Below are 25,139 nucleotides of genomic sequence, written 5' to 3' on the forward strand. Positions count from 1 at the left end.
CGGAAGGTCAGGCCTCAGAGTTCCCCTGCCTTATCACCTCCCACATATGCATGCAGACCTGTCGCCTTTTGTTTAATTCCTATTGAGATAAAATGAACTTCAGTCTCCGAAGGGAAACACTGAGAAGAGAGGCTTTTCAGTTGCACAGGGAGACTCGGACCCAACTCTGCCTCGGAGAACTGTGCAGCTGGCACCCTCCTCCCTTGCACACGGCCACCAGGCCAGGCAAGCTCACGAGCGCTGGTAAAGCATTTATGTCAAAAACTTATTTGGTGCTTAGACGATAAACAGGAAATAAGAGCCAGTAATACCTTGTCATTTCACCTTGAACGAGTTTTTAAGTTCTGAAGAACAAAATGAGACACAATTTCACCCACGTGGGCTTTGGAACATGGAGGCATGTGGCACAGGGACCCTGAAAGAGAAGTTGGGATGCTAGTCTTCGTTTCAGTGGGTGCGATTCTCCCAGGACTTAAGTGCTCAAGTTACTACCTCCGGGCGTCTCCTGTCTGCCAGGCAGGTTGGAGCAACAAGTCCCAGCTGCTAACACCAGAATCTAGAACAAGCATGTCAAACTCAAAGGCTAACCCGGGCCAAATAAACAAGGCATGCGGCCCGCGGGCCGTGAGTTTGACATGCTTGATCTAGAAGCCGCCTCACGCAGATGCCTGAGGAGTTAGTGTGCGGCCTGAGCTAGTGGCCTATGTGTGCCCAGCTCCTCTCTGGAGCCAAGAGCACTCCTTCCCTGGAACTTGGACCTTCCCGTCTGAAAAGTCATTTGCTCTGACGCAGAGGCCTGCCAGCTGGTAGCTTGTCTAACACTCACCACGGGGCTGACTGCCATCGGGGGGCTTCCGGTTTTGAGAGGAAGGCCAATGCTGTATTGTCCATGCCCGAGTGATTCCTCCCGGAGAAAACCGAATGCTGCTGATGCAGGACTTGGTGCAATTTGTTGGCTCCTGAGGCCCCAGGATGAGTTGATTTGGGGACGGCAGCGATGCTGTTAGCCAGCCTGGGCTAGAGAACAAGCTTTTTCTCCCCTGGACCCCCAGGTGTCCGGAGAAGGCAAATTTGCATAACTGAATGGCTAATTTTGGTCCATCAGTAAACATTTTTCTTTCCAACAAATCTGCTAATGCGGAAATGAAGCCATCATTGATAGTTATGCTCTATTCAGCCATTTACGGATGCCCTTTGGAAATTATTTTCTAGGAGGTTGTCAGAAGAAACGGAATACAGCTAAGACTCTATCCTCAATGCCTAGCGCACTACTCGGCTCACTGCTTGGTCCTCAATGGAGTTCCATTGGAAAAAAATCACAGAAGGGGTAACTGTGCACGGTAGGTTCGGGCTGATGAGAGGCATTCGGGGCTCTCCAGCCTGGCTCTGGAGGAGAGGAGCCTGCAAGGAGCTCACCACCTGGCAGGCCCCAGGCTCGGCACGGGGCTGGCTGTCGTGTGGCGGGAGGCACGGCCAGGATCCTTCCACAGCTCTTGCTGGTTAGCTGAGCAGAGGGACGCCTGGCAAACTTTACTCCGGCTGATGCAGTCAGACCAGGAATCACACTCCTCGGGGAGACTCCCCAGAGATGGACACAGGCAGTGCCTGACCCATGGTGGCACTGCGTGGGCCTGTGCCCCCGGTGGCCAGACAGAAGGCTGCCGTGGTCTGTGACGCGGGTCTGCGGGCTGTCCTGGTGCCCAGCCTGATAGCGATGGTCTCAGCAAGGTTAGTTCGGGCTGCTCTTCGGTTTCTGTCCTGAGGGAGACTCAGGTCCCCTGGCAAGATGCACTGCTGACCACTGCCTGATGGTGGGACATGAGTGTCCTGGTGAACGTACACACTTCACACAGCCGACGACACCCCGGACGCTCCCTGACCTCTTGCATTTCCTAACCTCCGCTAGCAGAGCCTCCTCTACAATGTGAGTCAATTAGAACCAGCTGCATGTAGCTTCCTCTGGTCTGCAAGGGTCCTGCCTGCCAAGGCAAGCTGCATGGCGCTCCCGGGTGAACATCAGAGGCCTAGTTAGGGCAGTGTTCCCGAGCTTCGGAAAATGTGTGATTGAACCTATGGCCTGTTTGGCACCTGTGTTTACTGCAGCCAGTACATGGGATGTGTTGGGAGCGGGCAGTTTTTTAAGCCAAGAGGGTCTCACGTTTTCTCTCTTCCATAATCAAACACTGAAATTAAGCATTTACCTACGGAGTCCACTAGTTACTACTGAGAGTCCGTGCACCACGGCCCCAGTGCACCAGCTGTCAGTCCTCGCTTCCTGATGTCGCGACGTCCACTTTGGACAGGTCCTCCTTCAGCCAGTCCGCGACCATGTCCGCCATTTCCTGGTGCGAACGGAGGATGAAAGCGTGAGCTATTTTCTTCTCACAGAGCCGAATATCTCCTTCCGGGAAATCTTTCTTTATGTCTTCGTAGTACTCCGTGGGACACCAAGGATCTATGGTTCCATAGTAAAACGTAAGCTACGAGACAAGACAAAAACATGGGTTAGAAAACACTTTCCCCTCCAGGCACACATATGACACCAGCAACTGGCAAGCGCCCTGCTTTACCAGCCCCCATGCCTGGCCCTGGGAGCCGGGCTCAAGGCTCCCTCCAGAGCAGCTCTCTCAAGGCCGTGAGCTTCACAGTTTGTGCGAGTGAAGGAAAAGGCCCTGATGGGAAAACCCGTGTAGGGAGAGTCTTGCGTGACAGACCACCCACGATTCACGGAAAGGACTCGCCGGCAAAGTTGTGAATGTGGAGGCCAGGCCTGTCACCGGTAAGAGATGGCAGAGAGAACGGGAAGAGTTACTGAGACAAAACCACTGCCGAGTGAATAGTGACCATTCATCACACACTTAATAGTTCCCATACAGCCACGTGGTAGGCACGTGGGACATGTTTGTTGGATGCACGCAAAGGTGAATCAGACAGACTCGGGCTTCTCCGAGAGGCAGGTGAAATGTGACCAGAGGCACGAGCGTGTCTGCGACTTTTCCACAAACGGGCTCGTTTGGCGGGAGTGTGTGCTGATTCAGGGAGAGGTGTTATAATCTTACTATGGTGACAGCGAGCAGCTGGATGGAGACAGAACCTCCTGTGAGGCACTACTAAGATGAATCTGTATCTGCCCATGACACACACACACACACACACACACACACACACACACACGTATTTATTTGTACACACATACAAATGTGTATATATGCACCCATGCATGTGTATATGTGTTGGGTTCAGACACATGTGTGTATATAAGTACATATATAAATATGCATATTTATGCACACATACACTTATAGTAAATACATACATATGTGTCTAGCTTTAGGCTGTTCTGCACTAAAAACTATATTCTAGTTCTTCTGCATTTCTAAAACAAAAAGGCAACAAAAGTGAAATTATTCACAATGGCACATAGTGGACACTTATACCAAAAAAAGAACTAAGTTTTAAGGACCCTATGTATCTGTTATCACTGAAAAACAAACAAACAAAAAACCAGTTATGCCTGGCTCCAGCCCTTAAGTGGCCAGTCACACCCACTTGTAGTTTCCATGATACATCAAATTCACTCGCTCCCTCACTCACTCAAACCCTTATTCATTAATCTGTTCAGCAAATACTTAATGAGCATGTGCGCTGTGTTAGGAACCTGGAGAATAGATAATAAGACGCAGTTGCTGGTGGGGGAAGCTCAGAGGCACCATGTACACAAGACAACGTCAGAGCCTGGAGGAGGGATGCTGGCAGCAAGCAGTGGCCAGGAAAAGGTTCCCCAGAGAGCTGATGCCCGAGTTGAGTCTTCAAGTTGGGGGAGCACACTGTGGGGAACAAGCAAGCAAAGCAGAGTGTGAAGAGCACGGTGTGCTATCATGTCTTCTGGAATGTAGGACGGTGGAAATAAGACCAGCAACGGGGAGAGAGAGAGACCGGGTCATGAACTTGTGTATTAGGCTAAGGAATTTATTGGGGTGACATTGGTTAACAAAACTATATAGGTTTCAGGGGTACAATTCTATAATACATCATCTGTATATTATGTGTTTACCATCCCAAGTCAAGTCTCCTTCCATCACCATTTATCCCCACTTACCCTCTCCCACATCCCTCCACTTCCTGTTCCTCTGGTAATCACCATATTGTTGTCTGCCTATGAGATCCCCCCCACCTCCCACTTAATCCCTTCACCTTTTTCACCCAGCCCCTGACACCCACCCCCCCTCTGACAGTGGTCAGTCTGTTCTCTGTATCTATTTCTGTTGTTTGTTAGTTTATTTTGTTCATTAGAGTCCACATATGAGTAAAATCACATGGAACTTGTCTTTCTCTGATGGCCTAACTACTCCTTGAAGCATCTCCAATGAGAGGTCTGGTTTGGTGAGCCTCAGCATTGGGGAGATGTCACCCCTTCCCCATGTGTGAAGGTGTCAGCCAGGTGAGCACAGTAATCCATGGATTACCTTCTGGGATCAAGGGACCAGTCATGTCCAAGTAGTTATGGGGTGCACATGGCCCACGGCAGGTACAAGGAACCTCAATACAGAGTTGATGCCAAGTTGATGGAGGAGTCTAGAATCCCATGTGTGCATCTGATTCTCTCTCTCTCGATCCTCCTTGACCAGTAACTATGAGAGTGTATTTGGTTAAATCTCTAAGTCCAGTGGGGTAATGTCTTTCTATTTTTCAAATTCTTCTTCAGGCCACAGTCATGGAAGGGCTCTCTATGAAAATCTTGGCTTCCAAGTAACAACACATGGCTACTTCTAATGTCTTTACGCACACTGGCTCAAGATACTTCCCGTTCCCTATAGATTATTAGTCACAGACAATCGATCTGAACAGTGGACCCTGCATCTGTAACCCTAAACAAGAAATTAAAAAAACATGGGGCGTATGGAGGTAGGAGGGGAAGGGAGGACAGGCGAAGGAGAAAGAGAACTGAACACCAAGGCACGGTGGTTAAAAGCATCCACTGTTAGGAGGTCAGCATGTAAAAACGCGTCACAACAAATAATAATGAACTGGTGGAAATAGAGTAACGTGCCAGGCTCTGTGCTCAGCTCTGCACTCACTGAGTCCTTATAATATCTGGGGAAGGTGTTTTACGTAAAAGGAAACTCAGGCAGAGAGAGTAACTTGCTTACACTGAAACAATCAGTGAGTTGTAAAGCTGGGCTACATAAGTCCAGAGACAGCATTCCTAATCAGCGCCTTTCACTACTACTTACAACCAACAATGAACTGATCAATGTTATTAAGTAAAGTGCCTTTACTTAACGTCTCTGCAGGTCTGTAATTCTGGGCGCTGCCTGCCACGGGGCGGAGACCGCTGTGAAATACTGGAAATGTGAACCACGCATCTCAGGCTATCAGCGGGATGTCCACATCCAAAGGCTGATAAGACAAGAAGGGATTTCCAGTAGGTTATTTCTCCCTGGCACTTGCTTTGACGTGCATGGGAATTGATAAAAAGCACACATTGTTGAGATGGAAATTACCCCGTGCTCCCAAACTGCTGTCATATTAAGTAATCCATTTTCTGATTAAACACACAGTTTAATTTTCTCAGTCCTGGATTGTGATTCCCAGGAGGTGGTTCGCTTTCCTCGGGCGCTTTTGGCAGAGGTGGGATCAGGGCTACTCTGGCCTCCGTGCTGTTTTCCTTTCACTCCCAGGATGCCCCTGTGGAGACGTGCCCTTGCCAAACGGCCCTGCAAACTGCTGCAGCCGCGGCCACACAGAATCCACATTTGCCGCTCCTCACGTTCTATTTTCTTTTTCTTTTCACTTTTTGCTCCTGAAACTGACAGTCGTCAACGACTCTAGACTTATCTCCATCTAGTGGTGGCTAAGTGGTTGAAATTCAGAAATCAGATAGTCTTGCCCCAGAGAAGGTCCCAGCATAGGGAAAACATAGGCGTGTGCAAACTGGCTTCTGAACAGAGCAGGCAGAGAGAGTTCTGAACAAAGCACAGGGACCCAAAGCAGGGGAACCTATATTCTACCCTGAGAGAGTCAGCAAAGCGTTACTATTCAATTTGAGTTGCTGGTTTTTATGCATCAACAATAGAGAATTTACTGCAGGAACAAAAGAAATATTAGAAACCATCTTGTGACCCAAGTTTATAAATTTGATTTTGCTAACAGCTAACAACAAAGATGACTTTTAATGATATACCGACATCTTAAAATTTTAAATGTGAAAAAGCCATACACACAAGTCTCTATTAGTGATAGATATATTATTCAGCCATAAAAGGAGAAGGACATGCTGCCATTTGCATGGATGGAACTTGAAAGCATTCTACAAGTGAAATAAGTTGGTCAGAAGACAAATCCTCCATGCTCTCACATATATGTGGAATCTAAACACCAGTGAACTCATCCTAACAGAGAACAGATCTGTGGTTGCCAGAGGCAGGGGGAAGGGAGTGGGGGGGGGGGGGCTGGAAGAAGGGCGTCAAAAGGCACACACTTCCACTTTAAGATGAGTAAGTCCTGGGAACAGAACGTACAGTGTGGTGACCAGAGTTAACAGTACGCATTACATATCTGAAAGTTGTAAAGAGAGCAGACCTTAAAAATTTTCATCACAGGAAAAACCATGTGCAATGATGTGAGGGGATGGATGTTAACTGGACTTCTTGTAGCGATCACTTCAGAGTATACACATACAGCAAATAATCGTGTTGTACACCTTACTCTAACACAGTGTTTCCCAAAGTGTGGCACGCGTCCCCCCAGGGGTACCGGAAGAGTTTGGTGGGGGTATGTGTTGCACCGGAGTTCGGTGGGGATATGCACTGCACCGTGCTTAGATGCGCCTAATTCTACGTTCTCATGAGTACGAGGGGTACTCAGCGTTACGAAAATTATAGAAGGGGTACACATATGTCAAAAGTTTGGGAAACACTGCACTAAAACAATGCTACATGTCAGTTCTCTCAATAAAACTAGTACAAAACCTCTTATCTGAATTACTGTTCTCTACTCAATGGTCCAGTAGGACCATGGGCACTATAGGAGTTGCGGGTCTAATAAAAGAAAGTTTTCCATTGTCTTAGGCTTTTATTTATTTACTTTTTCTAGACAGTCCTGGGTCTCTTGCTTACACAGTCACTATCCTCAAAATCCTTCAACACAGAATGAAAATATCTGGGCAGGGATGTGTGGGGGCAGGAAAAGTGAGCCAAATAACCTTTTTAAAGTACTCAGGGGCACATCCGGGCTATCATGAGTAACAATCTCTTATTGAATGCTTAGTACGTGCCACATACTCTTGCACCATATTTATGAGTGATGGCGTGATATTTTTGGAATAGCTGTATGAGAAAAGATACATTAAACAATTTCACTGGTGAAAAAAGGAGGCACAAGGCCATCTAAATAGCCAGTGGCAGAGATGGAGCCTGAGCTCAGGCTGTGGCTCTCAGGACTCTGTTCCCCAGTGTACACCCCTTACCCCCACCCCCTGCCCGTCCCCCCGCCCCCCTCATGCTCCACTAGAGTACTCCTGGGTTAGGCTAACGTAAGTGCCACGACGAAGCTCTCAAGGTCAAAGTGACTCAGATATTTCCAGGATGATCCTGACATTTGGAACAGGCTTCACATTAAACAGGCAGAACTAACACAATCGGTTTCAGAGCGAGGCCTGGCGGCAAGGCGGTCCTGGTGAGCGGGTCCCGGGCGCGCTCCCCACGCTCCGCTGAGCAGGGCCTGCGCATGTCTGAAGGATTTGCATGCTCAGACCTGCAATCGCTGCAGAGGCTTGTTCCCGAGGAAACACGCACCGCGGCTCAGGTGGGCCGAGCAGGGTTGGGAGAGGGCCGCGGCAGAGGCATTCCAGCTCCTGGGGACACGCTGCCCCTGTCCCACCCCATGCGGTCGCCCTGGCCTGGCCCTCTGGGCCCCGCACTGCCCGCCAGCGCTGCCCGCCTTCGTCAGAGAGCTGTGTCCTGTGTCCTGTGTCCTGTGTCCCGGCTGGAGCAGCTCCAGGCCCCGTGGACCGACAGCGATGCTCAGGCTCAGTCTGGCGGCAGCGCACGCAGCTGCTTCCATAGGCCTAGGCCAAACGTGGTCACGCAGTGTAGGATTTCCCTCCTAAGTGAGTTTTAAATGAAAACTTCAAGTTTCTAAATCAAACACAAACTCACTTCCCTAGGAATGAGCCACATCCCTTACAGCTCAGAACAATGACAGAGCCCGCGCGCTGACCTCCCACTCGCCTCAGACACGCCAGGTGCCTCATAAAGCGGAGCGTACCCCAGGGGCTCCCAGAGGAATCGGGACCGGGTGGCGAAAACGTACAGGTGACTCTCTGACTCTGGCTTATTCCGTCCTGGTTCTCATTCCCGCCCCTCCCCCACCATTTCCGTTCTCTTCTCCCGCCTCCCACCCTTCAAGCTCTGTTCCCCCAGATCAGGCTGTAGGCTCTTCTCTCCTTGTACTACCAACTTCCTGAGATCACTGTGGCCCATGCTCAGGCTCCCGAGATAGCCTCATCAGCCCCAAGTCAAACCCAGCTCAGGCCACTCTTCCAAGATATCCACACGTCCAGCTACCTGCCAGAATGTCCATGTGGACGTCCCACAGGTATCTCAAACACAAGTGTCCCAATGACCATTTTATCAAACATCTCCCACTACTCGCTTCTTGTCCCATATTCCCTATCTTGTCACCAGATCTAATACAGAGAAACCACCATAGACTCCTCTGTCGCCACTCTCATATCCCATTCATACTAAGTGCCTTGGATTCTACAGGTCTTTAGATCCATGCCGGTCAAAGGCTAGAAGTGGTTGGCGGGGTGTGTGTATGTGTGTGTGTGTGTGTGTGTGTGTGTGTGTGCATATGCGCATCCGCACACGCAATGTAAACTTGAATGGAAAAAAAAGACTACATCTTTATTTTTGTTAACTTCTAACTATAATTTAGTATTTCCATCAACCATGGCAACAAACCACAGTAGTATTAGTAATACCTATATTTTGTCACCTATAATATTATGGAAATTTTCAAATGACAATAAACTCATTGTAAGATAACAGAAAATAACTTATGCTCATCAGTACAAATTTACAATAGTAATTTTGACTGCTACTGTAATCTCGTTATTTAATGTGTTAATAAAGATGTACATATGATATATATCACAAAATGTTTGAAGCTATTTTGATAACTACAAGGTGATTTTTTTGTAATCTCAATCATATTATTATGATTGAGATTACAATCATAATATGCACTCAATCATATTATTCAGAGAAGGGGGCCATATTCGAGAGCCAAAGAGACCCATGGCACAGGAAAGGCTTGGAAGCTAAGCTCTCGGGGCGCTTCCCCGTCCACCCACTAGGGTACATGTACAGACTCTTCACCAGGCATCACCCACTGGGCCAGGCCCTAGGGATACTGATGAGTAAACACAGCTCCTTCCCTCAAGGAGGGTGAGAGGGGAAGGCAGGCCACTTAAGTACTGTGTGATGGAAGCAACACCAAAACGTGACAGAGGGAGCCATGGGAACCGAGAGAGGGACATCCAACCAGAACCAGAGCCTGGGGAAGGCCTCTTGGAGATGACGATGGAGCCAAGTCCTAAAGGATGGGTAGGGTTAATCAGGTGAAGAAGGAACACACCCACCACGCCAAGGGCCACAGTAACTCTTCTGGAAACAACTGTGGGTCTGCAATACTTGCCCCAGGAAAGGGAAGTAACTCCATGTAATGTTGAAGCACCTCAAGTAGGAGGTTTGATACTGTACACCAAGTCTCAAGACCCAGGCAGGAAGGAAGGAAAGAGTGAAGGAAGGGAGAGAGGGATAGAGACATGGAGGAAAGAAAGGAGGGAGGAAAGGTGGAAGGGAGGGAGGAAGGAAGACAATCAGCCCAGTAGAGTTAAAAGGCCAATTTTTCTCAAGACGACAAAAAGTTCTCTTCATGTGGACGAGGAAAGCCCAGAGGTGGGAACTGGAATTCAGAACCAAAGTCTCCTGATGCTCTGGTGGGGCTGCAGGGACTCAAAAGCCATCCACATGATACAACAGAGACGATTTTTAGGCGAACTTTCTTGGGACTTCCTGACTGAATGGCACACAGATGTATTTCAGAATTATTTCGAACACAGACTAACTGAGATATAGTGAATGATTTCTGCAACAAAAGGTCTGGCTCAAAACCTCCCCACTGGGCAGTCCTGGGTAGGGGTGAGGTTTCCGAATAGCCACGTCTGGGCAGTGGTGGGACAGGGCATCCTGACCGGGACACCTAGACCAGGGATCTGTCCACTCCTGGGAAGTGGTTCTCAGAGTGACTCACGGTCAAGGTGGTTGGGAAGGCGGAGTCAATGCCCACTATCTTCCTAGAACTACAAGTCCTTTTGCGTTTCCTTGTTTTCCCAAGCAGACGGGGACATGAGCCGAATCCACTTTGCCCAGTATTCAATTACAGCATGCTTCCTCTCTTTTTCATTACAAAACAAAAAGTTCCTGTTTCTGTACCTTGTTTCACTTAGGAATTGGAACTTCGCTGTTACAAAGGCTAATCAATGAATTTCAAGGCAGTTTTGCCCCACTAAACAAACCAATGCCCTGCTTTCCCACATTCCACCAGTACAGCTAACGCTATCTTCAAACCAAAACAAAGCCAGGCCCGGAGCTGGGAAAGTTTATTTCGTGACCGACTGTTAATATTGACCTTGAAACGCCTGCCATCTAGCATTCTATCCCCATGCTTCCCCCATGCAAGTTTCAGTAAACTCACAGCCCTGACACGCAGTTACCACGAGCAGACCTCGATCTGGGAGTGATTACGCCTGCATATGGATCTAACTTGGGGCAGGAATAAGCTAGCACCTTCCTCTGACCTCTTTCTGAGCACGGCGCACAAAGAGAATCCAGGAATGATGAGCATTTTACGGCAGCTGGCTCCCACAGGTGGCAGGATGGGCTTGGACACACGAGGGTCGAATCAGTCAGCAAGTGTGAGATTTGGAAGCGAGCATCTGCCAGTCTTATTAACTGGGAGCTGAGTTGTTTTTATGAACTTCCAGCCTTGAGAACTTAAATGCATTTCTGAAATAAATTCATTTATAATTTGATGGAAAAACAAAATCCTGTTTTTCTTGTATTTTCACATCCTTCCACGGCTGAAAACAAGTTGGAAGCCTGGAGACAGGTCCTTCTGAGGCCCCAACCTCCCGGGTCGGCTGGTGGGGGTTTCCTTCTGGACCCAAAATTTCAATCTCTACGCAACTGCTATTCGAGAAATATGATGGCCACCATGGCCAAAGACAAACACAAACTGGCATTTCAAAAAGTCCTCTCTGGGCGATGCTACTACAGATCAATATTGTGGAAAAAAAACTTAAAAAAAAGTTTTTATTGATTTCAGAGAGAGGAAGGCAGAGGGAGAGAGACAGAAAAATCAATGATGAGAGAGAATTATTGATTGGCTGCCTCTTGCACACCCCACTGGGGATCAAACTTGCAATGTGGTCATGTGCCCTGACCTGGAATTGAATTGTGACCTCCCGGTTCCTAGGTTGACGCTCAACCACTGAGCCACACTGGCTGGGGTGAAACTATTTTTTAAAGAACATATACACTTCTTGCTTTAAGATAACTGTATTGGGAAGTAATAGAAACGTGAACTAACACTGTAGGCCAGTTTAAGTCAAATGCCTCAAAGTTTATGAAGGGACTGTAAACCCAGTAGGTTTCCCTTGCAGACCATAGGCTCCTGGGCCTGTAAGCGCCGGCCACTCGGCAGCTGTCCCAGCTCAGCACTAACCCCCAAGCTCCAAGTTAGCGAGTCCAACACAAAGATAAAGGCATACGTAGAACTTAAACGTTTATAGTAGCTACATTAAAATAAAGTATAAAGGAATGGATAAAATTATCTTTAGTAAAATGTTTTTTACTTCACCCAACAGATCATAAGATATCATTTCAACATGTAATCAACATAAAAATATTGATGAAATATTTTACCTATTTTGGTACTAAGTTTCTGAAATCCAAGGTGAATTTTACACGCACAGTGCATCTCAATTCAGACTAGCCACAATAACCAGGCGTGGAGGGACAGTGCAGCTCTACCCTATTCAGGATGGACAGACGGACAAATGATGCCATGGGAGCACCAGCGCCACCTACAGGCCAGGGTGCTTAGACCTCACAGATTCAGAGGTTGGTGCTTCCAAATGTCTGTGTAAGCTTCTAGTATTTGCCGCAGAAACTCACAAATGCCAAATGTTTCAACCTTTGCCTCTGTGCACCTGCCTGTCTAGGAAACCGGTCCTGGTGTCAGCAGGACGCTTGTACTCTAATGCACTGGGGAGTGAGAAAGACAGGCTCACTGAGTCACTGGGGTGTAGTGATGTTAGTTGTCTTCCAATGTCTTACTGACATTTTAACATAACTCATTTGTTCTGTAAGCATTGCTGAGAATCTTCTCAGTACAAGGCCCCAGAGAGGAGTATGGATTCTAAAAATAAGCCCAACAAAAATAGGTGGCAAAATAGATTTAATTATGCAATCAGCTCCACTTACTTTCTATGCAACATTCAAGGAGAGCATTCATTTTAACTTAGATGTAGATCTCTATCTGAATCTGACCCTTGAGGCCTCACAGAGATCTGAACCAATTTCAGTCCCTCATCTGCAGTAAGTATTTCTGCCCAGTGACTTACGTCCTTGCAGTACTGAAACGATTACCTTAGATAAGTGTTCCTTTATGGTTTCGTTGTCTCTCTTCACCACCTGCACCATTTCCTGGCCCCCGAGGTAGGCAATATTAGCTACATTAAAAAAGAAAAAAAAGAAAAAAAAGAGAAGCCAAACGTTAGAACAGACTGTACAAAACACTGTCAAACTGATTTCAGTAAATTCCCATCCCCCCTCTCCTTTTGGCAAGTGCCCCCCAATGGGAGGATGGGAGAAGGGAGGCCCAGACGGGCGTGTGAGGCAGGCAAGGTGTGTGTGCCTGTCTCACAAAAGTGCCCGTGCTCCCCTAGCCTGGCTCGCTCATCAGCTGGTATCAGCAGGATGATGGCCTAATGTCAGGCACCACGGCAGGCAATCTGTGTAACCCAACCTGTGGATGTTTTATGATGTGAGGGTTACAAGCAACCATTCTTTACAGGTAAATCATTAGAAGCACACATCTTTGCAGATCTTCGACAAAGGTGGCATTTCAGAAGACAGGTGGTATGTGGTAGGCAGAACTCTATGACACAAATATTCCTCGCCCTTCTGTAATCCCCTCCCTTTGGAGTGTGGGCAGAACCTGTGAATATGATGACGTTACTCCCAGACCAAGTTACGTTTTATAGAGCAGATGGTTTTAAGGAACATCATCCTGGTCGCCCTAACCTCATCACACGAGGCCTCCAACCTCCGCGTTTCCTCCGGCTGGTGCGGGAGGAAGCCAGACTCACAGCACTGAGCGGGAAAGCGCACGCTGCTGGTGTGAAGAAGCTCCTGGGGGAAGGGCCTGACAGTGACTGCCAGCCAGCAAGGCAATGGGGATCTCAGTCATAAAGCCACGACCTGGGTTCTGCCCACAATCTGACTGAGCTCGGAGGTGGATTTTTGGATTCGCAGGAGTTCTGGGAGGACATGAGAGCCAGGCAATGGTGACTCCTAAGCTGGGTGAGAGGTACATGGGAGGCTTGCTTTATGCTCCTTCATGGAGGTAAGCATTTACGGTTTAAGCACTTTCCTGTAGAATCATTGTTAAATCAGAAAAAGTTAAAAAATTCAAATAACTTGTGAGAAATCACATTTTTAAGAGGAAAATTTTCATCAAGGAATGTATCTCACCCCTCCTTTATTCCTACTCTATTTTCTCCCCCTGATAATTTCTCACCTAAGTAGACTTTTTAAGAAGAAAAGACAGTAAAATACCAGTTAGCCTTTCCAGTGATTGCCTCAAAGAAGTCATCTTTTTCATTCCTCAGAAATGCTCACAACACAACACAGCGATCAGAAACAATACCAAATAGAAGTGTAATTTCCTAAGGGGAAAACACATTTCTCTTGGCAAAGACTCTCCACAGCATTCCTGGAAACCAGCAGAATTCAGAGTCTCAAGCACCACAGTGAAGGAAATATCTAGAAGCAAGTGTAATGGAAACAAAAACACGAGAGACAGAATGATTTAGAAGAATCTTACTGTTTACTTTTGTTTCATTACAAATCTAAATACAGGTGCTAAAAAAACTCACCGAAGAGTCTTAATATTCTTTTGTATTCCCTAGTATCATCTTCTGCCATGGGTGTAATGTTCGAATATTTCTGCAGGACCTAAAACTCACGGCAGAGTGGCTCAAAGTTTGAAATAGCGGAGTGAGGGCTGAAGTTGGAGATCAACTGGACTGTCTTTCTCACAGGTCAAATGCCATCGCTGAGTTCTCCAAGTGCACATAATCCACCAAAGACGGCTGCCTTCCACTTAACCCAATTGCCCATCTCATGCCATTTTGTCTGAAAAGACCCCCACTCCTCTCCAGGTCCAATTTCATTTATCTTCTTCTCCCTTACTTGTCTCGGCAGGACTAATCTCTGCTTTCTTGATGCCACTCATGCCCTGTGTCTGTGTTCATGACAACCCTTCCTGGCACATGGTGAAATTCTCCACCCTTCTCGCCCTCTGTGGGGAGTGAGTTAAGGGCAAGGGCTCTTTCATCTAGTCTTCTCCCCAGTGCACCTCTAGGGGCTGGCTCCATGGCAGGTATCAGTCAAGGTTGTGAAATGGGAAGAGACTGAGGAGGAGGTAGCTGGGCTGGTTGCTGTTTGTTTTTGTTTGGGGGTGGAGTGGGGCAGAGGGGAGGAAAAGCCCACTGCCTTCTTTGAACTGATCACAATGGAGGCCAGAACTGGAGGCCGAGCACCTGACTTTGGTAACCAAGCTGGCAGGGACAGGTGTAAAATGGGGACAAATCATCGCAGGCAAGAGGGAGAGCCTAGGAGCTGCTGGTAAGACTGAGCAAACGTGAGCACATAACCCACTGGTCAGTGCAGCAGAGGAGGTGCAGAGGGGAGCAAAACCACACGAAAGACAAAACAGGGGATTTTGGGAGAGGTATGAATACGTCTGGAAGTGGACCTTGGGGCAGGAGACCAAGTTTCCTGCTGTTTGGTGGTATAGGTAGATTCCCTAGTGGAATGCCCCAATTTGTTTGGTTTTGCCATTATATCGGGGAGACAGGGCTACTGGGGCTGCCAAGGCAATTACTGGAGATGGGCAGTTTGACGGGTGAAGTCTGAAGGCAAGAAATGGGCCACATGAAGCCTCGAGGGGCAGAAGTCATTGTGTGAACCTGAGATGACAACATGGAAATAAAGGTCTACGTGCAAAAGACAAAAGAGTGAAAATCTAGAGAGAACCCATATCCCCGATGGCCCCATTCAGATATTAGTTACCTCTAGACTACCTACCTCTAGATCTCCTGGTGCCTGAGGAAGACAGGTTCCTGGTCAGGCCACTGTAATACAGCTTTCTGTTACCCATAGCTAACCCAATCCTAGCCGAGCACAGAGAGAAAAGAGGGGCCTGTGACTTTCCTGGGTAGTTCTGGTCACGGCACGGGGCTGCTGCTGTCCTTAACCTCCTGTGAGATTCTGGCGCGTGGCTGGGGGAGAAGGGTGGCATCATGCCTTGTCTACATTCAGACTTCCCTGCGAGGAGGCAGAGGGAGGATTTGACCGACAACAAGCCTTTCCCGGGGTGGCCACTCCCAGCACATCTGACTGGTCACGAGGCTGGCAGATGTTGCTGAGTGCAGGGGAGTAGGGAGGTGCAAGCCAAGCAGGACCGCGTGGTAGCAGTGGGACTGAGGACTGTGGAACAGGACGGCCCTGAGACATGAGTGTCCCTCACTCCAGCAGAGCTCCATCCAGACAGGTGCTCCGGCGGAGCGTGGCCCTCTGAGAGCACACCCCGGAGAGCCGGGCCGAAGGTTAAGCAGGACCAGAGAGGCCCAGAAACCAGGGCAAGTCTTCCGAGGGGAGCTCTTCGGTGTTCTTTATTTTTTTTCCAGATTGCTTTCCAAATGTGGCTTTTAGCAATGTGAGAACCAGACTTAAAAATGTAATTCTCCCATTCCAAATTTCTGCAGAACTTAAGAGGAATGTTTGTTATCCACACAGTGTATATTATATGTTTCTCCATAAGCCAAGAATTTGGCTATTATAACTATCCATTTGATCTGTAAACAGATAATCTTATCTAGGTGATAATGAGTCTGCCAAAGTGAAAGACACAACTCAAAGTGTACGATTAAAAAAAAAAATAATGTAATTTTTAAATATATAAAATTTTCTTTAGAAAAAATTAGTAAAAACCTTGTCATTTAATACTAAAACAAGTGACATTCTAGTACCATCTCTAATTACCTTTTGCTCTTAATCCTAATACAGACCACATACACACACAAAAATCTTTTCCTTCATTGCTGAATTGTAGGCTAAACTTCTATGAAGTATTAAAGTTGCAGTTGGGTTTCATAAGTAGATTCTCCTAACCTACACACATCATGAGAAAACAGGAAACATGGGAGTCTAGTTTTGTTTTATTAATATCATTATTCTGGCTCTAGCCTGTTTGGCTCAGTGGATAGAGCATTGGCCTGGGGACTGAAGGGTCCTGGGTTTGATTCTGGTCAAGGGCACATGCCTGAATTGCGGGCTCGATTCCCAGCAGGGGGCATGCAGGAGGCAGCCAATCAACGATTCTCTTTTATCATTGGTGTTTCTCTCTCTCTCTCTTCCTCTCCATTCCTCTCTCTGAAATCAATAAAAAATATATTATAAAGTAAAATACATTATTCTGGGATTGAGTTAGATGTATTCTGAGGACTTTGTGATTCTTTAGTGCAGCTTATGTGTCAGCTCATTGAGTGGTTCAGTTCCTTCCATTTCATTGTACATGTTTTCAAAAGTTATTTCCATATTGACTAAGGAAAGGAAAGTTTCGTTTTACAAGAATGTCTTACAGGAGAATAACGTAACCTGCCAGGAATACCTCCGTCTCTGCACTGTTTTTCTAGTTAGGTAACTGAAAGGAATTAAAACACCAATTTGGCCTAACTAAGGAAAAGACCCTAGAATATTTTTTAAAGTTAATTATCTTGACCTGTGATACTGCTAAGCTAAAATGTATTTGCTTTTAGCTTTGATCAGAAAATCCAATTTAGCTGTCTCAGTGAAAAGTCTATTTCTCATGAAACAGAAGAACATCTATTCTAAGGAAAATATGTAGTAGCAAACATTGCAGCATGAAAATGAAAGAAAACCCACATGTATTTTCTTTAAAAAGAACACTGAAAACAATCTAGTGACACAAGCGAACAGACTGGACACTGGTGAAGTTTCCAACATATGCTAACCGAATGCGGCCGCTCTGATCTGAAGGCTGGGTGGGTGGGAAATGAGGCTGCAGGACTCAGCCTGGTGAAGAAGGTCGAGGCCCACAATCTTAGTTCAGAGGAAGGGACACGCCATCTTTGCCAACAGGCAACAGCATTTGAAATACTTGAATATGATATGTTGGTTCCTTGAATTTTTCAGACCTTACAACAACAATAACAACAACAATAACAACAACAACAAAATGTGTGCACGAACCAAAGGCTACAGAAAACCAGTTTCCACCTCCACAGGCAGGATTTATTATCCACTACTTGGACTGGCAAACTTCCTCCGTTTGTTTCCGTAAGATTTCTCCCGAAGCACAGACATTACATAATGTGCAAACACCGCAAGGCCTGAAAGTTAGGCTGGCATGTTGAAGGTCATTGTCTGGATGCAGGCCACAGAGAAACAGGTCTGCAGGGGGACATCCAGAGGGCACAGTGAGCATGGCCCCTGAGAAGGATCTTGGACCTGGTCTTCCTTTCTCTCGATGACCCCTCTCTTGGTGTAACCTGAAAAGCCAGGCCACAGACTCAAGTGGCTGATTCCCTTCACCATTCATGGGATACAAGCTTGGGAAGAGTCCACGAATCACCTGCAAGGGCCAGTGCCGTATAAGTATTGTTTCTTCTCAGCCGGGACCTTCTTCTATGTGTAATAAGCAAGGTAACAGAAATCACTAAAGGGATGGCCAGGGCAAGCCTGGGCAAAGGTGGCTTCTGTTGCAGTTGTTTGCAAGAGGAGGCAAGGGCGACATGGGACTCAAAGGGGGTGTTGGGAACAGCTGGCTAGGAGGATTGAGAGGCTTGGGTAAGGAGCATCTGAGAGTCACTACTAGGAGACTGAACCAAAAACCCATCCCTTTATCTTTACTGAAGGTTATACAGACTGAGTGATCTATGGGGAAAAAATACTCGCAGACCACTGAAGTACTGGTTACCTGAACATCAGAAGGCCAGGTCTAGAATGAAGGGGGGAAAAAAAAAATCAGAAGAGGAAGGGTTGTCAAAAATAGGAGGGCTGTGCTTCTCATATTTGTTTGCAGGTTGGTTGGTTGGAACAGAGATGAAGCAATGTGGCTGAGCGTTCGGTTTGGTGTACACTTACAGGGTCTACTTTGCACAGAGTATACCTATGGACGTGTGGGAAAGGAATCCCAGGGTTCTCCAAGCAGCAACGCATAGAGCTGGAAGGCGCCAGCTGCCGAGTCATGGAGAGAAATGTGTCCTGTGTCCCTACTCCCTCGCTCCTTGATGCCTGCACACGGGGCTGCTGGAAGATGTAGCAGGCCAGTCACCGCAGCTTACAAAGACTACTTCTCTCAAGCTGCACTTTCACAATACGTTCACCTGTTTTCACTAACCGGAAGAAATGCAGAGGATTTCCACAAAAAAAACAACAACAAAAAACACATTACCACACTAATGCTGGTCTTTCATAAAAGTGAGGTGGCATTAACACGCACTTTTGGAAAGTCCGAGTCTACTATCTGATACAGGTCTCCCCTGCTCTCTGGAAGTAGAGCCTTCCTTTCTCTCAGGGGCAGCTTATGAAGACTACTTCTTTACAAGGGTGTTTGTAATTCTGGTATAAAAATAACTGGGAAACATCTTTAGTAATTACCTGCTTTAATTAAAAACGTGAAACACTTGATTTTTTGTTATAGGTAACATACTACAATCAACCCTCTGTATTCATGGGTCACACATCTGCGAATTCGGTCTCAGGTAGAAAATATATTTTTGAAAAGCACAAAAAGTTCCAGAAAGCAAAACTTGAATTTTCTATATGAACAGTATGCTAAATCCACTCAACTGAAGTGAGGTGTAGGCATACCTTGCAGTAACCTATATGCAGATATAGGTTATATGGAAATACTACACCATTTTATACAAGGGACTTTAGCATCTTGAATTTTGGTATCTACGGTGGGTCCTGGATCCAATCCCCAATGGATGCTGCAGGACAACTGTATATAGGTCATTAAATACACATAGAGAAACAAGTAAAACTTTCTTATCTCCTATGTCCTGATTTTGGTTTAGAAAATATTTCCAAGGAGACACAAGGGAAGTACAGGTTGTTGCCCATCTAATGCCCATAAAAAAATCCTGATGTTTTGGGTGGAGTGTTCAATAAATGTCTATTAAATCCTGTTGATGGGTACTATTATTGAATTCTCCTATATCCTTGTTAATTTTCTGCCTTGTTCTATTAATTGTTGAGAGAAGGGTGTTTCAGTATCCATATATGTTTGTAGATTTGTCTATTACTCCTTTCGGTTATGTCAGCTTTTGCTTCTTATATTTTGTAGTAATCTTATTGGGTGCATACACATTAGGGCTGCTATATCTTCTAGAGATTATAGATTGCCCTCTTTGTTACTATTATGTAATGTCCCTCTTTGTCTCTGAGAATTTTCTCTGCTCTGAAGTCTGATACAGGTCTCCCCTGCTATCCGAAAGTAGAGCATTCCTGTGAAATCTTTTCTAAGCCAAGCGGCACAAACTGAAGAGTCTCTCCTGCTTTCTAAAAGTTCCCGTTATGCCACTTCACTTTTACAAAAGTCCAACATTAGCGTGGTAATGTTTTTTGTTTTGTATTTAAGTGAAAATCCTCTGAATTTCTTCTAGCTAGTGAAAACAGGTTACCAATGTAAGTATTTTGTGAAAGTGGTGCAATTTGAAATTTGGAAAGTGGGCGATACCCGTATTAACACAGTCATTCCTGGTTCCTTTTGACCAACATTTGCATGATATGTATCTTCCCATTCTTTTACTTTCAATCTACATAAATAATTTTATTTGAACTGAGTTTCCTTAAGACAGTATATAGTTATGTTTTTTTTATTTCACTCTGCCCATCGTTGTCTTTTAATTGATGTATTTAGGCCATTTACATTTAACGTAATTATTGGTATGTTAGAGCTTGTGTCATTTTATTATTTGTTTTCTTTTTGTTTGTTTGTTTGTTTCTCTATGCTTTTTATTTTGTCTTTCTTTGTATTACTGAATTTCTTTTTGTTTTGTCTTGTTTATCCTCACTCAAAGATATTTTTTCCATTGATTTTTAGAGAGAGTGGGAGGGAGGGTAGAGATGGTGAGAGAAACATCCAGGTGAGAGAGACACATCGATTGGGTGCCTCATGCATGTGCCCCGACTGGGCTGGGGATGGAGCCTGCAACTGAGGCATGTGCCCTTGACTGGAATCAAACCTGAGACCCTTCAGTCCATGGGCCGATGCCCTAACACTGAGCAACACCAGCTAGGGCTACTAAATATGTTTTAAAATTCAATTTTTATTTACCTGTGGTGTTTTTTAGTATCTCTTTGTATAGTTTTTTAGTATCTCTTTGTATAGATTTTTAAGTGGTTACTCTAGGTATTGTAATATATATATTGCAATATATACCAATAGACTATACATATAGTCTTTAGTAGTGATGTCTCACCAATTCAAGTGAAATGGAGAAACCTTACTTCTTTTTGTTCCCTTTACCCTCCCTACTTATAACTGTCTTAAATACTTCTTCTGTATATATTTAGAGCCATATCAGTGTTATAATTTTTGCTTCAACTGTTAAACATAATTTAGAAATCTCGAGAAGAAAAATATAATATCTCACTTTTTTTCCTGCTGTTTTTTTTTTTTTTTTACTTTCCTAATGTTTCAAGATTCCTTCTTTTATCACTTAATGTTTAGAGAACTTCTTACAGAGATTCTTTTATGCTACACCTTATAGTTACAGATTCCTTTGGTTTTCCTTCATTCAAAAATGTCTTAATTTACTATTGATATTTTTCCCCTGAAGGATATTTTCACTGAATATATAATTCTGTATTGATAGTTCTTTTATTTTTGCATTTGAAATATGTGTCATTTCTTTTGGCCTCTAAAGATTCTGATGAGAAACCAGTTGTCATTCAAATAGATTTTCCTCTATAATTAATGTATCATTTCTCTCCAGGTGCTTTCAAGACATTTTCTTTGTTTTAGCTTTTAAAAGTTTGGTTATGATGTATTGTGGTGTGGTTTTCTTAGGGTTATTCCATTTAGAATTCATCTAGCTTCTTGAATCTGTAGGTTCATGTCTTTTGCCAAATTTGGGAAATTTCTATTTATACTGTTCTAACCTTGTGTCTACCAATTCTTCTATCCCTCCCACTTTCTTGGTGAGCCTTTCCACTTTCAATTTTTAAAATTAGTAATTTGTAAATCTTGGTTATTATATTTTTCAGTTCTAAAATTTCCATTCAGTTTTTCTTTAAATCTCTTTCCTGACACTTTCTATTTTTTTCACATGTTCACTAATTGCTCAGTGAAGCATTTTATAATGGCTACATTAAAATCTTTGCCAAATAATTCTCTGTCATTTTGGTATTGGCATCTATTGTCTTTTTTGATTCAAGATGAAATTTTCTGGGTTTGATTCCCAGTCAGGTCATATACCTATGTTGCTGGTTTGATACCCAAGTATACTTTGTACAGAAATTTTTTTCTCACCTTTCTGCAGCCAGAGTGGAGAAATAGCAGGATAAGGTTTAAAATTAAAACATGAAGAGTCTTTTCTATCTATTAAACAGAACTCCCCTCACTCTATTCTCATTTTATTTCTAGTTTTAAACTTTTGGAAGAAAAAATTCCAACACAGAATTCCTTGGTTGATATTCATCCATTGTCTGAGATTATTCTCTTAATGCTTTCTGGTTCAAGAATAAACCCATATATTTTAAATGTGCTTACCAAGGCAGAATGGCTCCAACACACTCAGGACCGAAAATTCACTCTGCACGTTCATCCTTTGAAGGCACATTCTGATCAGCCAGGACTTGACTGTCTCCGGACATGGCTTAAGTAGTAAGTAGGTAGAAACATAGAGAGCATATCGAAGCCAGCACAAAATTGGAGTGGCAATCCTGCCGTTGGGTGACTCGGACATTCGCTCAATTGTTGGAAAGAGCAGACAGGAGCGAATTATCTACAAGAGAAAGCATATGTTGATGAAAAGTTTCTTAAGGGATAACCTAATGATTTATTGTTTCTTCTATGTAGTATCGACAAATGATTGGGCTTTGGAATATGACTAAAGATGTGTTCAGACTAAGAATCACCACCCACTGCCATCTTAGCCCACAGCCAATCTGGGTAGGGTTATTGGGATGTCCCTTGAATTGGTGGGGTTAATTTTCAGGGTGAGGAGGAAATCAGATTCCTAGGTGACTTTCTGACTGTGACAGCAGTTCAGAATCCTTCTGGAGGGCTGATGCAAGTAGACATATACTATTTTAGTAGTTATAACAACTTGACTCAATGATAATCAGAAGAAAGGAGAGCCATATAAAAACTATCTAGTCATCATTTCTTTTATTGATTATATTTGGGGATAGTCCACTTTTGAAAACCTCCTCTATTTCTTAGTCTTATCAGCCAAAGAGAATCTTTAATAGGACCAAATATATTTCTAACAAAGCATTCAACCTTAATAAAGTGCAGGCTAGGGACAAGTGAAGCTGGAAATCTCTATCTACATGGGAACATATTTAAGGACAAAAATATAACTTCAACTGAATTCCTTATAATATTAGGAAATATATTTTAAAAGTATTCCAGAAGAAAAAAGAACATCACTGAACATCTTAAATTTACCATTATTATGATTTAAAAATTAATATGTAAAAATAATTTTTATGAGGAATTAGAAGTCAAAACAGTAAAGTATAATCCCCTATCAAAAATAAAGTAAAATGGAATAGAGCATCAATGTTAACAGATTGTAGAATAGGAAATGAGAACACAATGTTTTCCCTTTTTTATTTTTTTTAAAATATATATTTTATTGATTTTGTACAGAGAGAAAGAGAGAGGGATAGAGAGTTAGAAACATCGATGAGAGAGAGTCATCGATCAGCTGCCTCTTCTTGCACACCCCCTACTGGGGATATGCCCGCAACCAAGGTACATGCCCTTGACCGGAATCGAACCCGGGACCTTTCTGTCCCCAAGTCGATGCTCTATCCATTGAGCCAAACTGGTTTCAGCTGTTTTCCCTTTTTTAAAAAACCTTTTTATATTGTTAAGTATAACACACACTGAAAAGTATACAAAATTTAAACGTGACATTTAACAAATAATTTATAAGATGAATGGTTATGTGGGTCAAGAAACAAAACACTGCTCTCTTCCTCACCACACACAAAGAGGAGATGTGGTGGCCTGGTGAACACACACAGGGAGAAGGTGGCCATCAGCAACCCTGGAAGAAGACCCACCAGAAACCATGCTGGCATGACTCTTGGACTTCCAGCCTCCAGAGAAAATACAGGTCAGCTGCTTAAGCCACACAGTCTACGGTCTTTTGTAATGTCAGTTCCAGCAGACGAATACATATTCCTTAATACTATAGCTAATTTCTGTCCGTTAATGAACTTGACATAAATGCAATCATACACTCCATTTTCATGTTTTACTTCCTTGACATTGTCTGTAAGATTCACCCATGTTGATACATGTAGCAATAGATTATCTTTGCTATATAGTTTTCCATTATAAGAACATACCTCAATTTACTTAGTTTACTGATATATTTGGGTTGTTTTCAATCCAGAGGAACTATAAATATGCTGCCATGAACCATATATTTTTATACATGTCTCTTGATGCATGTGTGCATGTATTTCTGTTGACTATATCAGTTTGAAGTAGAAAGATTGGGTCATATGGCATCCATACGTTCAGCTTTAGTAGATAATTCCAAATAGTTTTCCAAGGTAGTTGTACCAATTTACTCCCCTAACAACAGACATGAGAGTTTACATTATTTCCCATCTTCACCATATTTGGTACTGGCAAACTTTGTACTTTTGACTAACCTGGTGTATAGTGGTATTTCATTGTGGTTTTGATTTGTGTTTCTGATGAATAATAGGTTGGATAGCTTTTAAATGTTTATTGGACATTTTCTATATCATCTGAAGTACTTATTCAAGTCTCTTGCATATTTTTCTATTAGGCTTCCTGTCTTTTTTCATATTGATTTGTAGCTGTTTTTCATTCTACATACCAGTTCCTTTTCTCGTGTCAGTCCTTGGCTTGCCTGTTCAAGCAGTATTATTCATTTTTTTTTCTTTCTTTTTTTCTTTCCATAATGGAGATAAGTCCTTAAGTTTGATGCAGTTGAGTTTAACAGGTTTTTTTTTTCTTTTATAGTTATTGTTCATTGTGCCTGGTTCAAGAAATTCTTCTCTAACCTCAAATCATGAAGATATATTTTCATTCAAAATGTTTTAGGCATTAGATAATACTACCTCTTATCTGTTCTGCAGTGTGGGCTTAGGCCTTCATTGTGTTTAGCTTCAGTGTGAGTCTGTTCCTGTGATTTCGGGTATCAGTCACTTGCCATTTCCCTTACGTACCACATTCCTCCCTCTGGATGGGCCGAGTGCACTTTTCCCTTCAGAATCTTGAGGAAAGGTGGGTTTTGGTGGACTTGGTCTCCTGTCATTTTTCGTAGGAACCTGTTTGAGGGCACTGCCCAAACATTAAAACTGATCAGGTAACACCTGCAATTCTGCCTTCATGTCTCTCCTATTCATAGAGAAAAGGGATTTGAGGGTGAAAACTGTGGAGGACTCTTTTCTTTCTAGCCATATCCTCTTGTTTTCCGGTGGTCATATCTGTCAGCTAACTGCTCAGCCATTTCCTGTAGACTTTTCCTTTGCTCT

The 25,139-nt window shown here is 44.2% G+C and overlaps 1 protein-coding gene across 2 annotated transcripts in view; it reads right to left on the bottom strand.

Annotated features, from left to right (window-relative positions):
* Window positions 1-1,440: 1,440 nt before the first annotated feature.
* Window positions 1,441-25,139, bottom strand: part of LDAH (lipid droplet associated hydrolase) — a 68,426-nt gene continuing 44,727 nt past the window's right edge. The window contains exons 5-7 of one of the 2 annotated variants that reach the window (XM_084900013.1): window positions 22,162-22,396; window positions 12,720-12,802; window positions 1,441-2,480 (exon numbers count right to left, since the gene is read on the bottom strand). In XM_084900013.1, the coding sequence (XP_084756139.1) occupies window positions 2,262-2,480; window positions 12,720-12,802; window positions 22,162-22,396 (537 nt within the window). In that variant the 3' untranslated portion in view covers window positions 1,441-2,261. Of the gene's footprint in view, window positions 2,481-12,719; window positions 12,803-13,910; window positions 14,118-22,161; window positions 22,397-25,139 lie in introns of those variants that run through there. The other variant, XM_084900014.1, reaches the window with a different exon arrangement.

This window comes from Pipistrellus hanaki, assembly GCF_964339955.1.
Source record: "Pipistrellus hanaki genome assembly, chromosome: 12".
Classification (NCBI taxonomy): Eukaryota; Metazoa; Chordata; class Mammalia; order Chiroptera; family Vespertilionidae; genus Pipistrellus; species Pipistrellus hanaki.